The 19,383-nt window shown below is 40.4% G+C and overlaps 1 protein-coding gene across 2 annotated transcripts; it reads left to right on the top strand.

Moving 5' to 3' along the window:
* Positions 1 to 429: 429 nt before the first annotated feature.
* LOC128472876 (N-acyl-aromatic-L-amino acid amidohydrolase (carboxylate-forming)-like) lies at positions 430 to 18,617 on the top strand. 2 transcript variants are annotated; one of them, XM_053454848.1, is made up of 7 exons: positions 430 to 582; positions 5,574 to 5,814; positions 6,645 to 6,831; positions 10,037 to 10,136; positions 11,091 to 11,198; positions 15,845 to 15,954; positions 17,931 to 18,617. In XM_053454848.1, the coding sequence occupies exons 2-7, from the start codon at positions 5,582 to 5,584 to the stop codon at positions 18,123 to 18,125; spliced, it is 933 nt and encodes a 310-aa protein (XP_053310823.1). In that variant the 5' UTR covers positions 430 to 582; positions 5,574 to 5,581; the 3' UTR covers positions 18,126 to 18,617. The 2 variants fall into 2 exon arrangements, with proteins under 2 accessions (XP_053310823.1, XP_053310824.1); XM_053454849.1 differs by lacking the exon at positions 430 to 582 and adding an exon at positions 2,518 to 2,787.
* The last annotated feature ends 766 nt before the right edge of the window (positions 18,618 to 19,383 follow it).

The raw sequence follows: 19,383 nt of genomic DNA, 5'->3' as shown, positions 1-19,383 counted from the left end.
GTGTATTTTTGAATAGTAAGTTTCCATGAGGACCGCTATTACAGCCGTTAGGGTAACATATTTTGCTAGTTGTCATAGAATCTTCATGGTGGGATCTTAAGGGGTTAATGTATTCAAATCATTAAACTTTGCAGGAATGATAACAGTAGATCATTTATTTTGTCTGAAACCTTGATCACATGCTCTGAAGGTACATTCCTTAAAGTTCAGGATCGCTTCCAGCACTCAGTGACCTCGAGGGGAATCAACTGGTGACTGCATTTAGCAACCATTGGCAAGTAGCCATTATTCCAGTAAATCCATAAGAGCTGCCAGTGTGCAGATGAGCTGCAGTGGGTCGCTGCACCGCGGACATGCTAGCTGATGCACACCCATGCATCACACACTGCAGTACTGATTCAGCACTTTCCAGCTGCCATGAAACTACTCCAGTTTTAAATGGGAGGGAGGAGCAGGGAGTTGCTTTAGGGCTCTGTCCTATCCGTAATGCTGCTGTTACTCAACCACCATATGTTGTAGGATTCGCAGGCAATGTCTGCAGGAAGGAGAGTGAGGGAGCAGTGAGGGCATGACAAGCACCAAGTGAGTATTAACGGCTGTTGTTGTAGTTGGGTGTTAGCGATAGATCATAAATAGCTTGTGTTAATAGTGGAGTCCCCTACAATGCTACCATTTAGCAGAATCTAGGTAATGGTTATGGAGCTCTGCATAACAACTTTAAAGTCAGCAGATACTGGAGTTTGGGGTCTGTGAGAAAATAAAACCCAGCCTTCTGTGTTTTTATTTTAACAAGATACGTAATATTTTTCAGACTACATGAACTTTTCATTAATAAGTCCAGGAAGCCTTTTGCTGATTAATCTCATGGGAGTGCGGGGTGAACCTTGTACCAACCTAGAACAACCTGGTTTAAGCATTTAAACTTGTCAGCATGGAGCTATTCCTTTCTCTTGCTTTTTTTTTCTTTTAAATACCTATTCTCTCTGTCTTCCTCTGCCTCAGGCATATTTTCCAGTTATTTCTTGTTCTTAGTGAATACAAAGCTATTATGTAATGTCCTTTATATTTCCAAAAGCCGATGCGAAGTAGCCGGCATGCTTACATGAAATAATTTTTGTTATAACAATAATTGTTTTAATGATTGATACTTTAATCATTCTCTTACACCCACTCTGCTGAACTTTTATCTAAATATCATAAACACTATCTCTATTATCTATGAATGTCCAAACTCCAGAATCACTGTAACCTGTGGGGATTAAAATATGTCCTTGCACTTTAAGGCCAGTAGCCTGTAATCTCGTCACCAAAGGAGAGAGCATTTGTTTGTTATAAAGCCTTGTTTCCATAACAGCAACAACACTAAGAAGAAAATATATTTGTGTTAATTCTGTATGTTAAAGCACTTCGCATCCATCATGATACCCTAAGCTGCCATGATCTTTGTGTTACATTAAATTCATCATGGCAAAGTTGAATGTAATGCCATTACATCACAGTGCAGTCAGTGATGTATTCCAGCCTAGGGCTTGGGCAGAAGCTCCATGGTGGCAGAAGCCCATCTGCGGCATACCGGGAGTCTCAGGCTGATCACTGATCTCCCCAACCGACACGGTCGTCCATAGTTTCCTTCTGCACTGTGCTTGCTTTAAAAGTGACATGCCTGGATATTATGTCATATACTGACACCCAGAAGTAAGGCCAGAGGTACGGAGAAGGCATCGGGCTAAAGGCATCGCTGAAGGTAAACACATTTCGAGAAGCCGGGAACAGGCCTACGTCCATCATAAACATACCACTGGTCCCATGAACCAATGGTGCAGGGGCAGAAAAAACCTTAATATGGGAGACACTAATACAAAAATAGAAATTTTGCAGAACCCTATGTTCAGGGTGCCATTGCCAGACACCCAAGGGAGCCCATGATGACAGGTGTGGGTGTGAAAAGACCAATCAACCCTCATGGTCTGTCACTCTCACTACAGGGCACTTTAATGGACTTAAGGAGGCCTTAGTAACTTCCTGAACAAATGACACTTAAAAGTCTGGAGTATCTAAGAAGGTTAACATACCATCAAGATAAAAGAGGTGCAGCCTAAATATGTTTTCACTTAGAAGCACTACAAAGAACATAGAGATGTTTTTAATTTAAAGGAACTGTTACGCCACAAAAAAATATACCCAGATGTCCCTTTAACTTGAATTAATGCAAAACCCAAAAACTCTTTTGTCATCAACGTTAATGGTTAAATGGATATTATCATGGGCATTAACAGAATATGTAACAAGAAATACAATTTGCCATTTTGTAAATAATTGTCATTGTTGTGTCTTTGAAACATACAGCAGTTATGTTATAGAAAGTTCTGCGGAAACAAAAATACGTTTTCTACAGTTCATTAAAAGACCCTCTGCTCTATCAAATATATTAATATATACAATATAAGTTATGGTTAACAACATGTTATGCTTTGTGGCGTAAGTGTGAATAAATGCACATCCTGGTAATGATTTACTTAGTATGTCAAGAGGTACGACGGTTAATGACTGACCTGTAGTAATTTAAACCAAACCATCTCAGAAGCTTTGGAAGGATATAGTTAAGACCACATAGGTGAAAAAGACTAGATCCACTTTTCATGCTTTTATGCAGAATAAATATCCTCTTGTTACAAATAATATTGGGCTGCCGAGCATTGAGCTTTTTTCCTTTGAACTCTCTACTGCTGCTGCCTCTGGCTGAAGTATCCCTAACTTCAAGTACTTTCTACAAACTGGTGACTATTGGTAAGTGCATTTACTTTGACTTTGTGTCAAAGTGGACTTCCCATCTTTGTGCATAATGGCTTCCATCACTAGAGCTCTCAGTCTAATAAGAATGTTGTTACCAGCCCTGCCACTCCTTCCATTTCTTATTCCCAATATTATCTCTCCTCTTCCTATCTGTCATTTCTCATGATTCCAAAATGTTTCCCAATTGATTCCATACCCCACTGGATCTCACTAGCATGCAAAGCGTGCCCTTTACCATTTCAGATGTTCCTCCTAAAACTCCTTATGAGATCATCTCCTCCATAATGCAATTCATTAAGCTAACAAAAATCACCATGATTCACGAGTGTTCTTTAAGGAAACTCCAAGTGCAATAGCAAAAATAAGAGCCGTCGAAGAATTTATTGAATCAACTGCTATTTTCTCAAGAACATTGGTTAAAACAGCAATATGTGGTTATAGAATTATGATTTAACCTAATGTGTGTTAGCAAGGAAACAATATTTCCAAAGTAGAAAACTATAAGTTGACTTCTATGACTTTTATTATTGTGAAAAAAAATAATCAGTTAACATGTAACAGTTGAATCAGCTATGTATGAAGAGACAGATCCACTGTAAAAATGGCATTTACCTGATTTGCTACTTCCCATTCTGTGTTTGTTGGTTCTACATCAGAGGTAACATTCTTGTAACTATTGTAACTGTTACCTTTGTGTACGCGTTGTGGGTGTCCGAAAATCATACCGTAATTATCTCTTTTGGACTAAAGCTTGGACCCCAAGTTTTAATGTTATAGCCCACAGACCTGAGTTCCAAGCACCAAGTTCAGTGGCAAGGAACAGGGCATATCTTCTAGGTCACAATGGTTGGAGAGCAAGGTAACGCCTGGAACTTGGATCTAGCCGTAAACTGCACCTGTCTGTTAATATGTAAAATCTGAGCGGTTTAGTACTTGCCTAAACTACTGCAAAGGGATTATGGTTGTTTGACACCTCCTTATAACCATTCCTGAAAATCCCAGGATCCCTCCTCGATACTTTCCTTTGATCTAATAATATCTAAGACTCCTAATTAGTGCTTTTGCAACTAACATGTGATGACTGATGATCACATATTGCTATTCGGCCATCACATACCTGGCAAGCATTTTAGACAGTGCTATTTATTTATTCACGTGGTTACCAGCAGAGGTTAGTAGTACCACACGGGGCTTACACTGTACATCGTTCCATTCAGCAGAATGAAGCTCAAAGGCACAGGAACACAATTAAAATAGCCATTAAGGGCCTGGTGAGGTTTTTGTTCCATTTTTTTTGTTAGAACATCAAATCGCACACACGAGTTGCCATTCTGTACGACGGGTCTCTTCACACGTACGGCTGTAGCTGGGGCAATCCTGCTGGATTTTTCTAGTGACTAAACAAAGTCACGGAGCAAAGTAAGTTTTTGTGAACTTCAATGGGAATAGCGCTCCTATAGCACCGACTTGCACATTTATTGTTTCTGAGAGTGCAAAATAATTGCTGTCTTGAATAGGAATGAAATATTCTACATCATTTTTTGGTAGTGATATTATCACAGTAGTCGTTCCTCAGGCGGGGGATCTAACACTAGTTAAATAACATAATGGTTCTTTTTAATACAGTTAAAATGGTGGATAATTTGCTTAAGATATACATGATATAGGGATGTTTATTTAAGGCTGCCTCTTAAAAGTAACGTTGAGGCAGGGAAAATTTATTTGCTTTTAAGGGAAGCAAATATAAAAACGTACTACAAACAAATCTTGATACAGTGAAGACAAGTGTTTTTGTTTTTTTGCAATTTTAACATTTTTTTAAAAACTATATTTCCCTTTTTTTGTGTTTAGCATACCCACCCAATGTATATTGTATAAGGACAAGCAGGGCTTTCTTATCGTATTCATATGTTTAGCACAATATTTATTTGCCGCTGAACTATATAAAAGTGAATGTAAATATAAAAACATTTCTTCTACTGGTGAAAAACTATTTTATGCTCAGGAGCATCCACCAAATACCCGGCATATATATTATTTTAAGTTTTGTTGGGCCAAAAGGCTGCCTTACATAACACATTGTTTTGTTTTAATATGTTTGGGTTGAGAGCAGTTTTCTATTTTATATTTCGAGTGTTTATTTCACACGTGTAAACATATTTTACACTGAGCAATCTAATATACACATGTAAACTCTGACACACATATTTACACCCTCAAATACACATACATACATGTGAACATATACAAGCTAGTCATCCAAACACATCCTCTGTTGCAGTATTTCTATGCTATATGCGTCTCCCGTTTCTTTTTATGGTGGGAGGAAGGGGCCTCATGGCATTGGTGATGAGTGAAAGGAGGGAAAGGAGTTCTGTCGCCTTCACATACCCTCACAGTGATGTCATATCCCAGAGCCTTCTGCCCCTCTTGGGAGGGAGCAGATCTCCTGCTCGCTGGAACATGAGAATCAGAATAGTGCTCCTCAAAATGTCTTGTAATAAATAACACAAAGCAATATGTGGGACTTCATATTAACACCAAAACATGTCTCTGGGCACTTTGGCCCAGGACTGTCACATTTCATGTATATTAGCTTTACCCACCTTGTTTGACAGCTAAAACACTGCACATCTTGGCTCAACTAGGCTGAAATTCAGCAAAACTCACAAGCATCAATGTTATTCTCCATCCACAAGAATTCATTTTTTAATTATGAACTACATTTCAGACATGATTGTTCCAATAATGTTTTCTTTGTGCTGTCGCTTCAATTCCAGAGTAAACCATGAACGCTGTCACACAGAATAAACCTGCCACCCGGGTGGTGATTTTTGGTGGGACACATGGAAATGAGATGTCTGGAGTGTCTCTGGTTAAGCATTGGCTCCAGGACCCATCTGAACTACACAGGGTAACATTTGCTGCAGAGCCTTTTCTAGCTAACCCCCTTGCTGTGGAGCACTGTGTGCGATACATAGATACAGACCTCAATCGCTCTTTCTCACAAGAGCTCCTAAGGTGAGTCTACTGAATTTAATTTGATGAATTGCTACCAAATTTTGCAAATATTATCCCCATCAAATAAGTGGAGGAAAGAAATGAATGCTTGGTTTCGGGGGCAGTATGACTGTCTCAGTTTGGGTGCCTATTGTCCACTCCTCACCTGGCCTGAGTATGGGTGCATATTGTCCACTCCTCACCTGGCCTGAGTATAAGGGGGTGCTCAAAATACACTAGACTCACTAGGCATAATGCAAGATTTTTTTAGCATCTTGCTATCTGTGGGAAAGTATGTGCAGTAAAAGTAGCCATAGGGGAATGTTAATTAGAGAACCTTAAGAAGAAGTTACTTAAAAAAAAAAAACAGTAAAACTTGTATTACTGGTTTGTGACAAGCCTCAGGAAGAAATTGGTGTCTGTGGAACATTTCGTATAGCATGTGATGTGATGCACACCTTGCCCTGAACTAGTTATCTATGAATAGCTTAAATGTTCCTGGAAAAAACTAGGTTTCCCCAATTAAAGTGTTATGTGTTTATACGGTTGTCATCTAAATCTAACTATAGCAAAAGTAAGAAAACTGGCCCTGTCTCCCAAGAAAAAAAAAATGTGCCCAGACCCTCGGTGCTCAAGGGGTTAAATCCTTTCATGGACTTAATATAGCAATTTGACAGTTTTGTGATCTTTGAGTTTCATTTATTGAAAAGAGTTTGTAATATTCTCATACATTTGTTGTGTGAGTCCAAAAGTTTGAAATACATAGCGAATACTAAAAAGGATATACTCTGTGATATAATACGTCCCATATAATATGCAGAGCAATCACAATGTATTTTTGTCTTACTCAGTGCCTGTAGTTCTGAGGGTGATCCATATGAAGTGAAACGGGCTAGAGAAATTTACAAGAAATTTGGAGCAAAGGAGTCTTATGATTTTGTGTTTGACCTTCACAACACAACTTCTAACATGGGTTCCACTTTACTCCTCTGTAAAGCCGATGATTACCTCGCATTGCATTTGGCAAATTACCTACAGGTGAGAGAGAACATTATATATGTATAAATATACACACATAATAGATATATGATACCACAAAGATACACAAAATGAATAACAACTTACAGACTTTAATTTTACCACTAAAACATTTCTTATGTGTAAACCTCATTTATGGGCTATTTTGCTTCTAATATGGCATATAATTTATGGGGGGGCAATTTTGTGAATTCTAAAAAATGTTCCTCTTGTTTACACACGTAGCCAGGGGCCCTTAAATTAGTCAGGGTACTTGGGGTACTTCCACGCCTCTTTTCCTCCAATCAGTGGTAAGGTTGTCCATGTGTTGCGCACCGGCCTGTTGCGGAAGCGCTCCAGGAGGTCAGGTTTATGGCGCAACTAGCTTGTTTTGTTGGGTCCCGTGCTCATTTTCGGACATTCGTTTGCAAAAATGAAATTAGCGAATCTGAATGCACAAGTCTAATAATTAACATATTATTAAAAATGTATTGTTTAAGTGATACTTCAGTTTAATGTTATGGCACAAACAATTTAACAGTAGTGCCACTGTTGGCATAGGGGAATGTCTTAGACTTACTGTATTTGCCCAATTATAGGCCACACCCCCACTTTAAACACTTAAAGTGTGTCTGGGGGGGTGCGGCCTATAATCGGGGTTTAGCGCAGGGATGCGCAATACGTATCGCCCCAACCAGAGCCGGCCTTAGGTGTTCTGGCGCCCTGTGCGGACTACTCCTCTGGCGCCCCCCCATCCCAAAAAAAGAAAGGAATAAAAACTTGTAACAAAACCCCAATCACTATATACTACGCCAAACATTGATGTGGTGTAGGCCTACCACTTCATTGTCTGGCTTAGTAGTAGGGATGCACCGAAACGAATTCTGGACTGAAACCGAAAGTGCAGCATTTACCTGGCCAAAACCGAATATGACCCCCCCACACCATAAAAAAATCTAACACTTTTATTTAAAGTAAGTAACACACCAAAATAGGACAAAACAATTAAATAACAATATTATATATATATATATATATATATATATATATATATATATATAATTAACAGCAATCACATTCCTATCATGCCCAGGCATTCCCAGATTCCAGGATGTACTCGCAGACTTGGCATGATAGGAGTATGATTTCCCTATCTACCCCTTCTCACTCCCTTCTGCCCTATCTACCCCTTCTCACTCCCTTCTCCCTATCTACCCCCTTTCCCCTGCCTCACTCCCTTCTCCCTATCTACCCCCTCCTAACTATCTACCTCCTCCTAACTATCTACCCTTTCCCTCTTTGAAGTTCACTTACCTTTCAGGAGTCCTGCGGTGGGGGTGCAAGGCCTCTGCCTCCCAGCTCTGCCACTGTATGGAACAGTATAGAGTGATGGGAGTTATGATGTACTTTTAGAGCATAATTAGATCATGAAAAAGACATTGGAAATGGTACAGCATAACACCCATCGCTCTCACACACTTACCAATCCACTCATATACTAATCCACACGCATACCAATCCACACATACACCAATCCACACGTATACCAATCCACACGTATACCAATCCACACGTATATACCAATCCACACGTATACCAATCCACACGTATACCAATCCACACGTATACCAATCCACACACATACACTAATCCACACATATATACCAATCCACACACACACCAATCCACACGTATACCAATCCACACACATACCAATCCACACGTATACCAATCCACACGTATACCAACCCACACGTATACCAATCCACACGTATACCAATCCACACGTATACCAATCCACACACATACACTAATCCACACATATATACCAATCCACACATATATACCAATTCAAACATATATACGAATCCACACATATATACCAATCCACACACATATATACCAATCCACACATATATACCAATCCACACATATATACCAATCCACACACATATACCAATCCACACATATACTCATGCACACATATACCAATCCACACATACCAATCCACTCTCACTGAATGCTTTCCTACCTTTCCTCTTTTCTCCTTACAGCTTCTTTTCCTCCTCTTCGCTCCTCTTCTTCAGTTCTTCTGTCCTCTCTGTCTGCTTCCAGGTCAGAGGGCACGGACAGCGGTGGGCGCAGCTTCAGTGCTATGCGCCGGGATCTGACAACAAACCCCGGCGCACAGCAGCTGTTGCCGCGCGAATCACAAGGGAGCGATATCGGAGGTCTTTAACAGACCTCCGGCTCCCTTGAGCGATTTTAAGCCGGGTTCAAGGGAGATCCTTGAACCGGTTTAAAATCACTCAAGGGAGCCGGAGGTCTGTTAAAGACCTACGATACCGCTCCCTTGCGAGCCTGCTCCTCCAGCGGCGGACATTACTGTCCGTCTCTGGAGGGGTGCCCCCCTGATGAGCGGCACCCGGTGCGGACCGCCCCCCCGCCGCTAGGTACGCTACTGGCGGCAGCGGACCCCGCGGCGGCGCCCCCTGGAGTGTGGCGCCCTGTGCGGTCGCACAGGTCGCACACCCCAAAGGCCGGCCCTGGCCCCAACACTTGGGACATGCAGTTCCCGAGCACGTGTTTTTTTTCTTTTTCATTTAGCCCTGCTGCGATATGCGTGGACAACTTCCGCTGCTGCCAGCACTTCCGTGGCGAGAAGCAGCAGAGGTTGTCTACCCGCAGTGTGCAGATGTCCGGCGGCCGGCGGCCCCAGCAAGACACCAGGGAGTCTGGGGATGGATTGGTTAGTCGAGGGGGTGGGGCAAAGCGGCATATCTGGGGGCATAAAGCATATCTAGGGGAGCAGAGTGGCATATATGGGGGTATACAGCATATCAGCAGAGCAGAGTGGCATATCTGGGGGGTAGAGTGGCATACCAGGGGGCATAGGGGCATATCGATAAGTAAGGTGCATTATGAATTAAGGGGGGACCTTAAAATAGCTATTGGTTTTCTGTTTGTATATTACATATGATGACTAACTGTATAATAGAAATCAAAAATGTTAAGATACATGTATTCCTGTTCATTATATAAAATCATTAGATAAAATACTGTTTTACAATTCTACTGTGTATTTTTTCATTAAAAATACATTTTTCTTTAAAATAGCACCAAACTGTAAGGGTGCGGCCTATAATGGAGCCAATATGGTATTTATTGACCTTCCAATGAAGGCTCAGTGACATAAACATCTATGTGTTTTGTATTTCTGCTTCAGTGTAACTGTGTGGATTACTCTTTCCCATGTAATGTCTACCTCGTTGATGTAGAAGAAAGGAACAACGTTTACCTGCAGAATATCGGAAAGCATTCTCTGTGTAGGTATTCTTCTCCTATATAAGCACCATTCACTGTATTATATTATTTACGTTGTTTGGGTTTATTACTCTTAGTGTATAAGATTCAAATTGATTTTTTATGTACCATTTTACATCTTCTATGTTCTATCATCCAAAGCTATTTCCTTCAGTAGTAACTTTCATTCTCCTAGGTTCCTCTAGAATCCATTTAGAATCTTATCTTGGACCAATGTGGCTATATTTTATTTACTTATATAGTTAACATGTAGCAGTTATTTAAGATATTTGCAATAAAAAAGATCTGCACTTGCATTTCTTCTTCTACAGATGATATAACCGAGTATGCAGTTCACCTCACCCTTCATAAATATTTGCTCATTTATCATATTGTGAAAGCTTTGATATGTTTTATAAATAGTACAGAACACAGCAAATAATGTCAAAATAAACTAAATTCCTGTTCTACTGTACATGAAGTTCTAAATGGCTAATCTGGAATGGTTTCTAAAGGTGCTTCAAGTTTAGATCTGAATTTAACTATTTTTTTTTTAAAGAAAAACATACAAAATACTTCCTGAAAGACAGTGGGCTGTGAAGCTTATGAAAGTACAAACAAAAAAGCGAGCAAGAAGCAAAAATTAGTACAACAGTACAGTTTAAAATAGACCAGAAAGCTTGATTCTGAAAATATCGATTTTTTATATTATTTTGGTAGCATGCTACTGTTATTCCAAGATTTCCCTGTACAATTTTTGCATGTACCATAAGTGGATGTAATAAAGACCTTATATGGAAATATTGTTCCCTACTACTAATTCTAAAAAAAATCTAAAAACTCAGAAAATACATATTGATTATATTAATAATAATTTACCATTTTATTTGTGATAAATATTTGTTAGTTGTTGAGCTCACTGTATTCAGAGGGCAAAACATTTTCTGTGTACACACTGCTATTTTCTCTTTCGTCAGCCCTTGAGCTGGGCCCACAGCCTCAAGGAGTGACAAGAGCCGATGTTCTAGCAAGAATGAGAGAGCTTGTTAACTGCAGCTTGGATTTCCTTGACCTTTACAACCAAGGTAAGAAGAGGTGTCTACCCGTATGACAAAATATGTAAGTAAACCGATTCACAAAATAGCATATGCCACTCCACTTGTGTATATGTTTAGATACTACATAAACATCTCTTTAATGGTTTCGTTTGTTAAATAATAAATGTTTGATTGCCTTCATCACTGTATTGGAAAGATTTATAATAGATATATGCACTATGAGAGGTTATTAAATAAACAAATAGTTCATTGTTAAAAAGAAATATTCTATGTGCATGCCATAAATTGTCATTGTTTAATGGAAATTATTAATAATGACATGAAAATTGATCATGATTATAAGATATAAACACAATTATGTATATGATATCAGTAAGCTTACATATTTACCCCCGATGCATATAGTCAGTCTATTCCCTCTCCATTATGTGAATAATAGTTATTTTTGTGGAAAATATAAAATACTGAAGTATTCTGAAATACAGACATTTGCAGAAAATGAAGATTGCATGTTAAATTCATATTTACAAGGAAGCATTTCAATTCCAAAAGCACCCCCAAAGGAAGCCGCTAAAATTCATGTATACGCCATAGCCCAGTGTGTGCTGGTTTCATGTGTAAGCCACTGTAACCTGATAATATAAATGTGTATGGTATCACAGGCAAGGCTGGCCATAGACCTTGTGGCATCCTAGGTGACCTATGTGTGAGCCTCCCCCTCCCTTTAGCTTACTTGTGCTTGGGGGGGTAGATGTTAAGTTTCTCTTTTGTTTGCCTCTTTGCATATGTGCACGGTGCTTCACAGCTTTCCACTGTGTGCTAAAATTCTTCACATTCTATCCAGGGGTGTACCTAGAGTATTTGGCACCTGGGGCGGATCCTGTATGTGGCACCCCCCCACACACACACTTTAAAACTGCATAGTTTATATCATAATATACTGGCACAGACATTGATAGGGGTATGGCATAACTGTTATTATTTACTGAGGCAGACACTGACGGTGGTGCAGCATAACTGTTATCATTATATACTAAGGCAAACATTGACGGTGGTACAGCATAACACCTATCACTATATACTGAGACACGCACTGACGGTGGTACAGCATAACACCTATCATTATATACTGAGGCACGCACTGACGGGGGCACAGCATAACACCTATCACTATATACTGAGGCACAGATTGACGGTGGTACAGCATAACACCTATCACTATATACTGATGCACACATTGACGGGGGTACAGCATAACACCTATCACTATATACGGAGGCACGCTTTGACGGTGGTACAGCATAACACCTATCCCTATATACTGAGGCACACATTGACGGTGGTACAGCATAACACCTATCACTATACATTGAGCCAGACATTGACAATAATGCAGCATAACCCCTATCACTATATACTAAGCCAAACATTGATGTGGTGTAGGCCTACCTTCAGTGTCTGGCTTAGTATATAGTAGGGATGCACCAAAATGAAAATTCTGGACCGAAACCTAAACCAAAAATTCAGCATTCACTTGGCCGAAACCGAAAAGCGGGAAAAGTGACAGTGGAAAGGTAGGAAAACATTCAGTGAGAGTGAATGTTTGTGAATGGGTGTGTGTGATAGCCTGGATGTCTAAGTGTGTTGGGGGGGATAGCATGGCATAGGGAGGCTGTAATCTTACTTCTACCATGCCCAGGTTCCCAGGTTTCAGCATGTACTGGATGACTTAGCATGATAGAAGTGTGATTGTTAACAGCAATCACACTCCTATCATGCCCAGAAAATCATAAAACAAAAATTGTTTTGGGAGATGGCCTGAAGAGCAGGCAGATCTTTACCAACTTGAAACAATTGGATAATACTAATTTTCAGGTTAAGAAGTAATATAAGGAATGTATGGTAGGTATATGGAAAAAAGCAATGATTGATCCATGCAGCCAGTGATACATTGAGATATTGGAGTTCTTCACTAAAGGGAAAGCTGGCAGAAGAGTTGTGTTACAGGTTCTTGATGTACCGTATTGGCCCGAATATAGGCCGCACTTTTTCCCCCCACTTTAAGTCTTTAAAGTGGGGGTGCGGCCTATATTCGGGGTCTAGCGCCCGACGCCCGGGACATGCAGTCCCGGGCGCCGGGCAGGCAGCGGGGTTAGGATACAGATCCCCCGCAGCGGTGCAGGGGACCTGCATCCTACTGTCTGATACGCTCAGACAGCCTCCCGTGCCAGCACTTCCCACGGGGGGGAGTACCGGCACGGGAGGTTGTCTAAGCGCATCGCACGGATGTTCGCATGATGCATTCTAACCCCCCCGACTTACCAGGGCAGACTCCCGGGTGTCTTGCAGGGCCGGCGGAAGACATCTACGCAATACGCGTATACAACTTCCGGTGCCGGCACTTCCGCTGAGTTGCATACACTATGTGCATAGTCCCCCTCCGGCCCCGTAAGACACCCGGGAGTCTGGTCTGGTAAGTCGGGGGGGGGGGGACAGAGTGGCAGCGTATCTCGAGGGGGGGGAGGACAGAGTGGCAGCATATCTCGGGGGGGGAGAGGACAGAGTGGCAGCGTATCTCGAGGGGGGAGGACAGAGTGGCAGCATATCTCGGGGGGGGAGAGAGGACAGAGTGGCAGCATGTTTTTTGGTGCTTTTATAAAGAAAAAAAACTTTTTCTTTAAAAAAGCACCAAACTTTTATGGTGCGGCCTATATACGGGGGGCGGCCTATATCCGAGCCAATACGGTATATTCTGAAGGGCTACCTCCAGAGAGCACCTGTTGCTGGAAGAGCTTTGCTGACCCTGTATAATGCATAGTTAAAGAGGTGAGATTTCTTCAAAGTCTCTTTACACATTGAATTATACAATATACAGGCCAAGCTCAGCCCTTCTTGCTGGTGTTGGCCCCTCATAATGAATAGTGAACCGAGAGAATTAAAACTGCAACTTTCTTCCAGGCTCCCCCGTCTGTGAATAAGGGGGATTGACCTGAACAGAGTAAACAGGAAATTCATATTGCGACAAAATGTTTTGTACATGATGAATTTTATTTTTTCTGAAGGAACATATTTACTTGTGCCATCTGGAACAATAAAAGAAAAACAAAATCTGTGTTATTGTATTAATGTGTTTCTGTCACTTTTTCCTGAATGTTTTAGCTGCTATCCATGATACCACTCTGAAAGAAAAATAAATCTTACTTTCTGACATTTTCTGTCATAAAAAGGTGTCAATGAAATAACTGCTTGATTAATATCACTGCAGGGCTTTCTGTGTAAGCGCAGAAGGTCTAACCCGGCTAGTACAGGCTTAAATTTAAAATAGTGTAAGGAAGGAGCTTACACAATGTAAGCTGCTCTATAAATGGAGTGTATTGAAAGAATATGATGGAATTCTTTCCCTTTTCTTGTTAGATTATGATATATTTTTTCATATGTAGTAATTAAATACACTGTAAGGTATGTAACCCACTTTTATTTTTTCTTTAACAATCTAAGACTTGAAATTTCAATTGAGGTGTATTCACTAAACTGCGAAATGCCTTTGAGTTGGCCAAAAATATGAGTTTGCCATGAAGGCCAAGTGTTTTTATTTTACTTTAACCCCCCGCATCCTGATTGTCACAGGATAGTGATAACTAGGAGGCACCAGATGAGGCTTCTGCCTCCTATATAGGGTATATGCGTATTTTAAACACTTAACCTCCCATTCCCCTAAGCAGGGAACAGGGTGAAAATGTGGACTATACCCCCTAAGGTTTATTTTTTTACTCTCCAAATGCACTGTGCACACAGTGCGGGAGTGACTGTTGCCCCCCCCTTTTTTATCTAATTTTATGCGAGCTTCAGGTGAGGAGATGCAAGTTCTGATTCAAACAAGTTGCTTGACTATTTAAGTTGTATTGCAAGTGTCAACCTGCAATGGCATGCAATCTCACTTGAGTCTAAGCAGTCAAGTTACATATTTACTCAACTGACCACGTCAGTTATTCGGAAAAACATAGCTTATATCGTATGAATATGCTGAGTTAATATATTAAATCGCATCCCAATGAATTACATTATGATTCCTTATCAGGTTCATCCAAATTTCGTACATCTGCCGTGAAATAGAGCAAATCATTTTTTAAAGTTCTCAGCTTGTCGGTGCTCAATTTTGTCAGCTCTCAAAAATGTCTGTACAGGCATACACGCTTGTATATGTTGAAGTCTATGATATCTCCCAAAGAATCCCTCCTTCATGCCACAGTCTGCTATGGCATGTAGGATGATATTAATGCTCGACAATTGTAATTTTAAAATGTCTCTCTTTTCAGGACAATATAGCCATCCAGTCACATATAGAGGTATTTGGTGTATATAGTTAGCTTGCAAGGCACACATAGCCTTTAACGGTATGAATCTTCACATGTTGTTCAAAGTTGTAAACAAACTATATTCGGAATAGTAATTTACATGCAATGTGCATGTAGAGTAAAAAGCATTGACATTCAAACATTTTGTAGTTCAATAACCCCTTTTGAGGCAGCTGGACCGTATAGCTGGAAAATATTATTTCCGTTAATTGTATTACAGTGACAGATGGATATGATTGTTTATATTTAGCACTTTGGTCAATACATACAGTTTATATGTAATATGTATTGTATTAGAAAATATTTTTGTCCTCTTAGGAAAAGAGTTTCCAAGTTTTGAAATGGATATATACAGAGTAACATCCAGAGTGGATTTCCCACGAGATGTTGATGGTGAAATAGAAGGATTTATCCACAAGGAACTACAGGTTAGCTTTTATTATTATTTATTAGTATTTGGTACAGTTGTGAATTTGAACCTTTCTCCTTAAGTAACGTACCTTCTAACCGCCATAATAGGCACTATATGCAAGGTATAGGTTGGAGTCAACATTACATCTATACCACTCTTTGCTTCCCATAGTGCTATCCAAAGAAAAATTCTGTTTAGGCAAGTTCCCTGTTTGACCTAAAATGTCTCCTTTGCAGGAACACCCACGAAACAAGTAAATAAGGTCTCCTATGCAAGAAAGCACTAAAATACTATTGATTATTTTCTGACTGGTTGGGCTCAATGTGGGGAACCACTAGTGAGAGAGTCCTCGTAGCGATTGTATATGATTGTCTAACAGCTATGAATGGCTGCCGGTACTAATGCTGCTTGACACCAATCATCTAGCAAATTTCACTCAGGGAGGCGTGTGCTGTGTCCAGATCTGACCCAGTAGAGTATATTTAATAAAAGTTATGTTTCACTTTTAAAACTTCAGTCTTATTTTTTCTGTTGTTTCAGTCAGGGTCCATGCCCAGCAGTAGCTAATTACATACATACAAATCCACGTAAATTACACAAATAATGAGCACATTATGATGAAGTATGGGAACCTCTGGTTCCAGCAGCTTAATTAATCAAAGTGTTTTTGTAGTTCTCCCCAATAAGTTTGTGAGAAGCTGTTCTTTAAAAGGTTCTTTAATTGTGTGAGCTTGGGATTTAGAGTTATGGATCCTTATCATCAGAGCCGGCCTTAAGTGTTCTGGCGCCCTGTGCGGACTACTCCTGTGGCACCCCCCCATCCCAAAAAAGGAAAGGAAAAAAATCTTGTCGCAAAACTCCCCTTTCTTACTATCTATCACCTCTGCACCTTCTCACTGCTCCCCCCCTCTGCCCCATCTCACTGCCACCCCTTTGCCCCATCTCACTGCCTCCCCCTGCCACTTCTCACTGCCCCCTCGCCCCTTCTCACTGCCTTCCCCCCCTCTGCCCCTTCTCACTGCCTTCCCCCCCTCTGCCCCTTCTCACTGCCTTCCCCCTCTGCCCCTTCTCATTGCCTTCCCCTCACCCCCTCTCCCTACTTCTCATTATCCTTACTTACCTTGTTGAGTCCCGTTGTTGGAAGCGGGAGGCGTCCGTCTTCTCGCTCTGCCACTCTGGATGTTAAAGTTAAAACAACAACAAGAAAAAACAATGCTTTAATTTAAGTCCCGGGCAGGAGCACCGAGCGGTTGCTCGTGAAGTTTTCAGCAACCGCTCAGCGCCCCTCACTCTCGCGGTGCCGGCGTTTACAACTGAACGCCAGAATATGACATCATATTTCGGAGCTCAGCATGAAACGCCAGCACCGCGACAGAGTCACGGAGAGTGAGGGGCGCCGAGCGGTCGCTGAAAACTTCACGAGCAACCGCTCGGCGCCCCTGCCTGGGACTTAAATTAAAGCATCTGGTCTTTTTTGGTTGTTTTAACTTTATTTAACATCCTCCATGTTAAATAAAGTAAAAAAAAAACTTTATTTAACATGGAGGATTTAAATAAAGTTTAAAAAAAAACAAAACAAACGATGTTTTAATTTAAGTCCCGGGCAGACACCCCTGTTGCCATGGCGCCCGCACGGGTCGCACACCCCTAAGGCCGGCCCTGCTTATCATACTCCTCATGGTACAGTTTATCATATCTTGACCAACTCTCTATCCATGGTCTTGCCACATAATACTGATTTGCCAATACAAAAATACACTGTTTTTCAATATTTGTTAAATGCTGCAACTTGCCTGGTTCCAACTTGTTGGAATAGGACACAGATTCTTTCTCTCGAGGACTTGGTGGGAATGGAGGAGATTATACAGAATATGGGAGATTTACTATTTAAGTAAAGAAAAGTGCACAAATGTTTAATGGTCATACGTACATAAACATAGTGGATAAGGCAATTATATATAAGTTACATTTACTTGTTTGTTTGTTTTTTAGGATAGAGATTACCATCCTTTAAAGCCTGGTGATCCAATCTTCCAGACCCTTACAGGTGATGAGCAGTCCTTTGATGGGGAAAAAGTAATCTATCCAACTTTTATCAATGAAGCTGCATACTATGAGAAGAAGGTAGCATTCATCGCTACTGAAAAGGTCCACCAAGTAGTTCCAGCCCTTAGAGTGCAATGTTAGATGTTGTTTCTGAACGGTAAAGCCAAAGACTGAAGAAAGATTCCTTTCTGGTCCAGTAACAGTTGTAGTATATGGGATTACAAAGTGTCTTAAAATGTTACCAAATATTTTCAAATGCATTCTGAAACAAACATTTTTAGTACTTATGCAAGCTCAAAGACTGTGTTACTGAATAATTAAATGCCTTTTATATTTTCTATCTCATATAAACAGCTGCTATTTTACTGGAAAAGTGACGTAAAATATTTTAATAATTACCAAAAGATGTATACAACACATTGAAGGCTGGACATCTTCGATAATGTTTGTAAAACATGATTTTATCTTCAAAGATTCATCTTCTTTTTAATGCTTCTTTCTGAATGTATGACAAATGTCTTCAATTTAGATGTGTAAATGTTGGTACTGTCCTTTGATTGCTGCTAAATTATTTTAAAAAGATGTAATATAAAGCTCTGTAATATAAAGCTCCTTTATGGAACAAATGAAAAAGCAGTATTGGGGAATCACCTGCCTTGTCTCACAGGGATTTAGTCTGGTTGCTTGTGAAGGGCATCAGAAAATACAAATCGATTGTCAAACATCAGGCTAGTCCTAGAGTTTGCAGGACTAGATATGGATTAATATGCTCTCCTTTATGTAAAGACTTCACTCTTTCTACCCCATACTCAAATGCATCTAATACCATGCGGCATTTTAATGAAATGTCCATCACAAGGTCTGTTGCTGACTGTCAATGTTCTTTAAGTCTTTCTCAGAATTGCTTGGATTTTAAATCATAAGGCACAGAAAAGGTTACAAGGGGTCCATAATATTGATCTGTGTTAGCAGATGTACCAGTTATCCCTCCCCTTCCGTGGATGTCACATACTGTCTACACACATGGTGTGCAGCTGCTCATTCTCCACCGGAAATCCTGGCACTAAGTATGAGGGAACAGGACAGACCTGAATTTTTTTAAGGTTTAATCATGCAGAAGGTTCATTAAAGGTGCTGTTCCAGACAACACAATAATTAAATTCTCTAGTATGCTAAACAAATAAACCTTAGCAGATTTGTTATTTATTCTTTCATCCAACGGTTTAGTGACATAAAACAGAACTGTAACGTACACCAATCAGCCATAACATTATGACCACTGACAGATTTTAAGGAAGCGAGTGGCCAAATTTTGATGGGTAGACGACACGGTCAGGGCATCTCCAAAACTGCAGCTCTTATGGGGTTTTCCCGGTCTGCAGTAGTCAGTACCTATCAA

The sequence above is a fragment of the Spea bombifrons genome, chromosome 2, assembly GCF_027358695.1.
Source record: "Spea bombifrons isolate aSpeBom1 chromosome 2, aSpeBom1.2.pri, whole genome shotgun sequence".
NCBI lineage: Eukaryota > Metazoa > Chordata > Amphibia > Anura > Pelobatidae > Spea > Spea bombifrons.
This window is presented reverse-complemented; position numbering and strand designations above follow the sequence as displayed.

Bases quoted from the DNA above. Each gene is read 5' to 3' on its own strand.
- LOC128472876 (XM_053454848.1), top strand. From the start codon at position 5,582: ATGAACGCTGTCACACAGAATAAACCTGCCACCCGGGTGGTGATTTTT. The intron at 6,832-10,036 runs GTGAGAGAGAAC...TTTCTGCTTCAG, and splicing joins ATTTGGCAAATTACCTACAG to TGTAACTGTGTGGATTACTC. The intron at 10,137-11,090 runs GTAGGTATTCTT...CTCTTTCGTCAG, and splicing joins TATCGGAAAGCATTCTCTGT to CCCTTGAGCTGGGCCCACAG.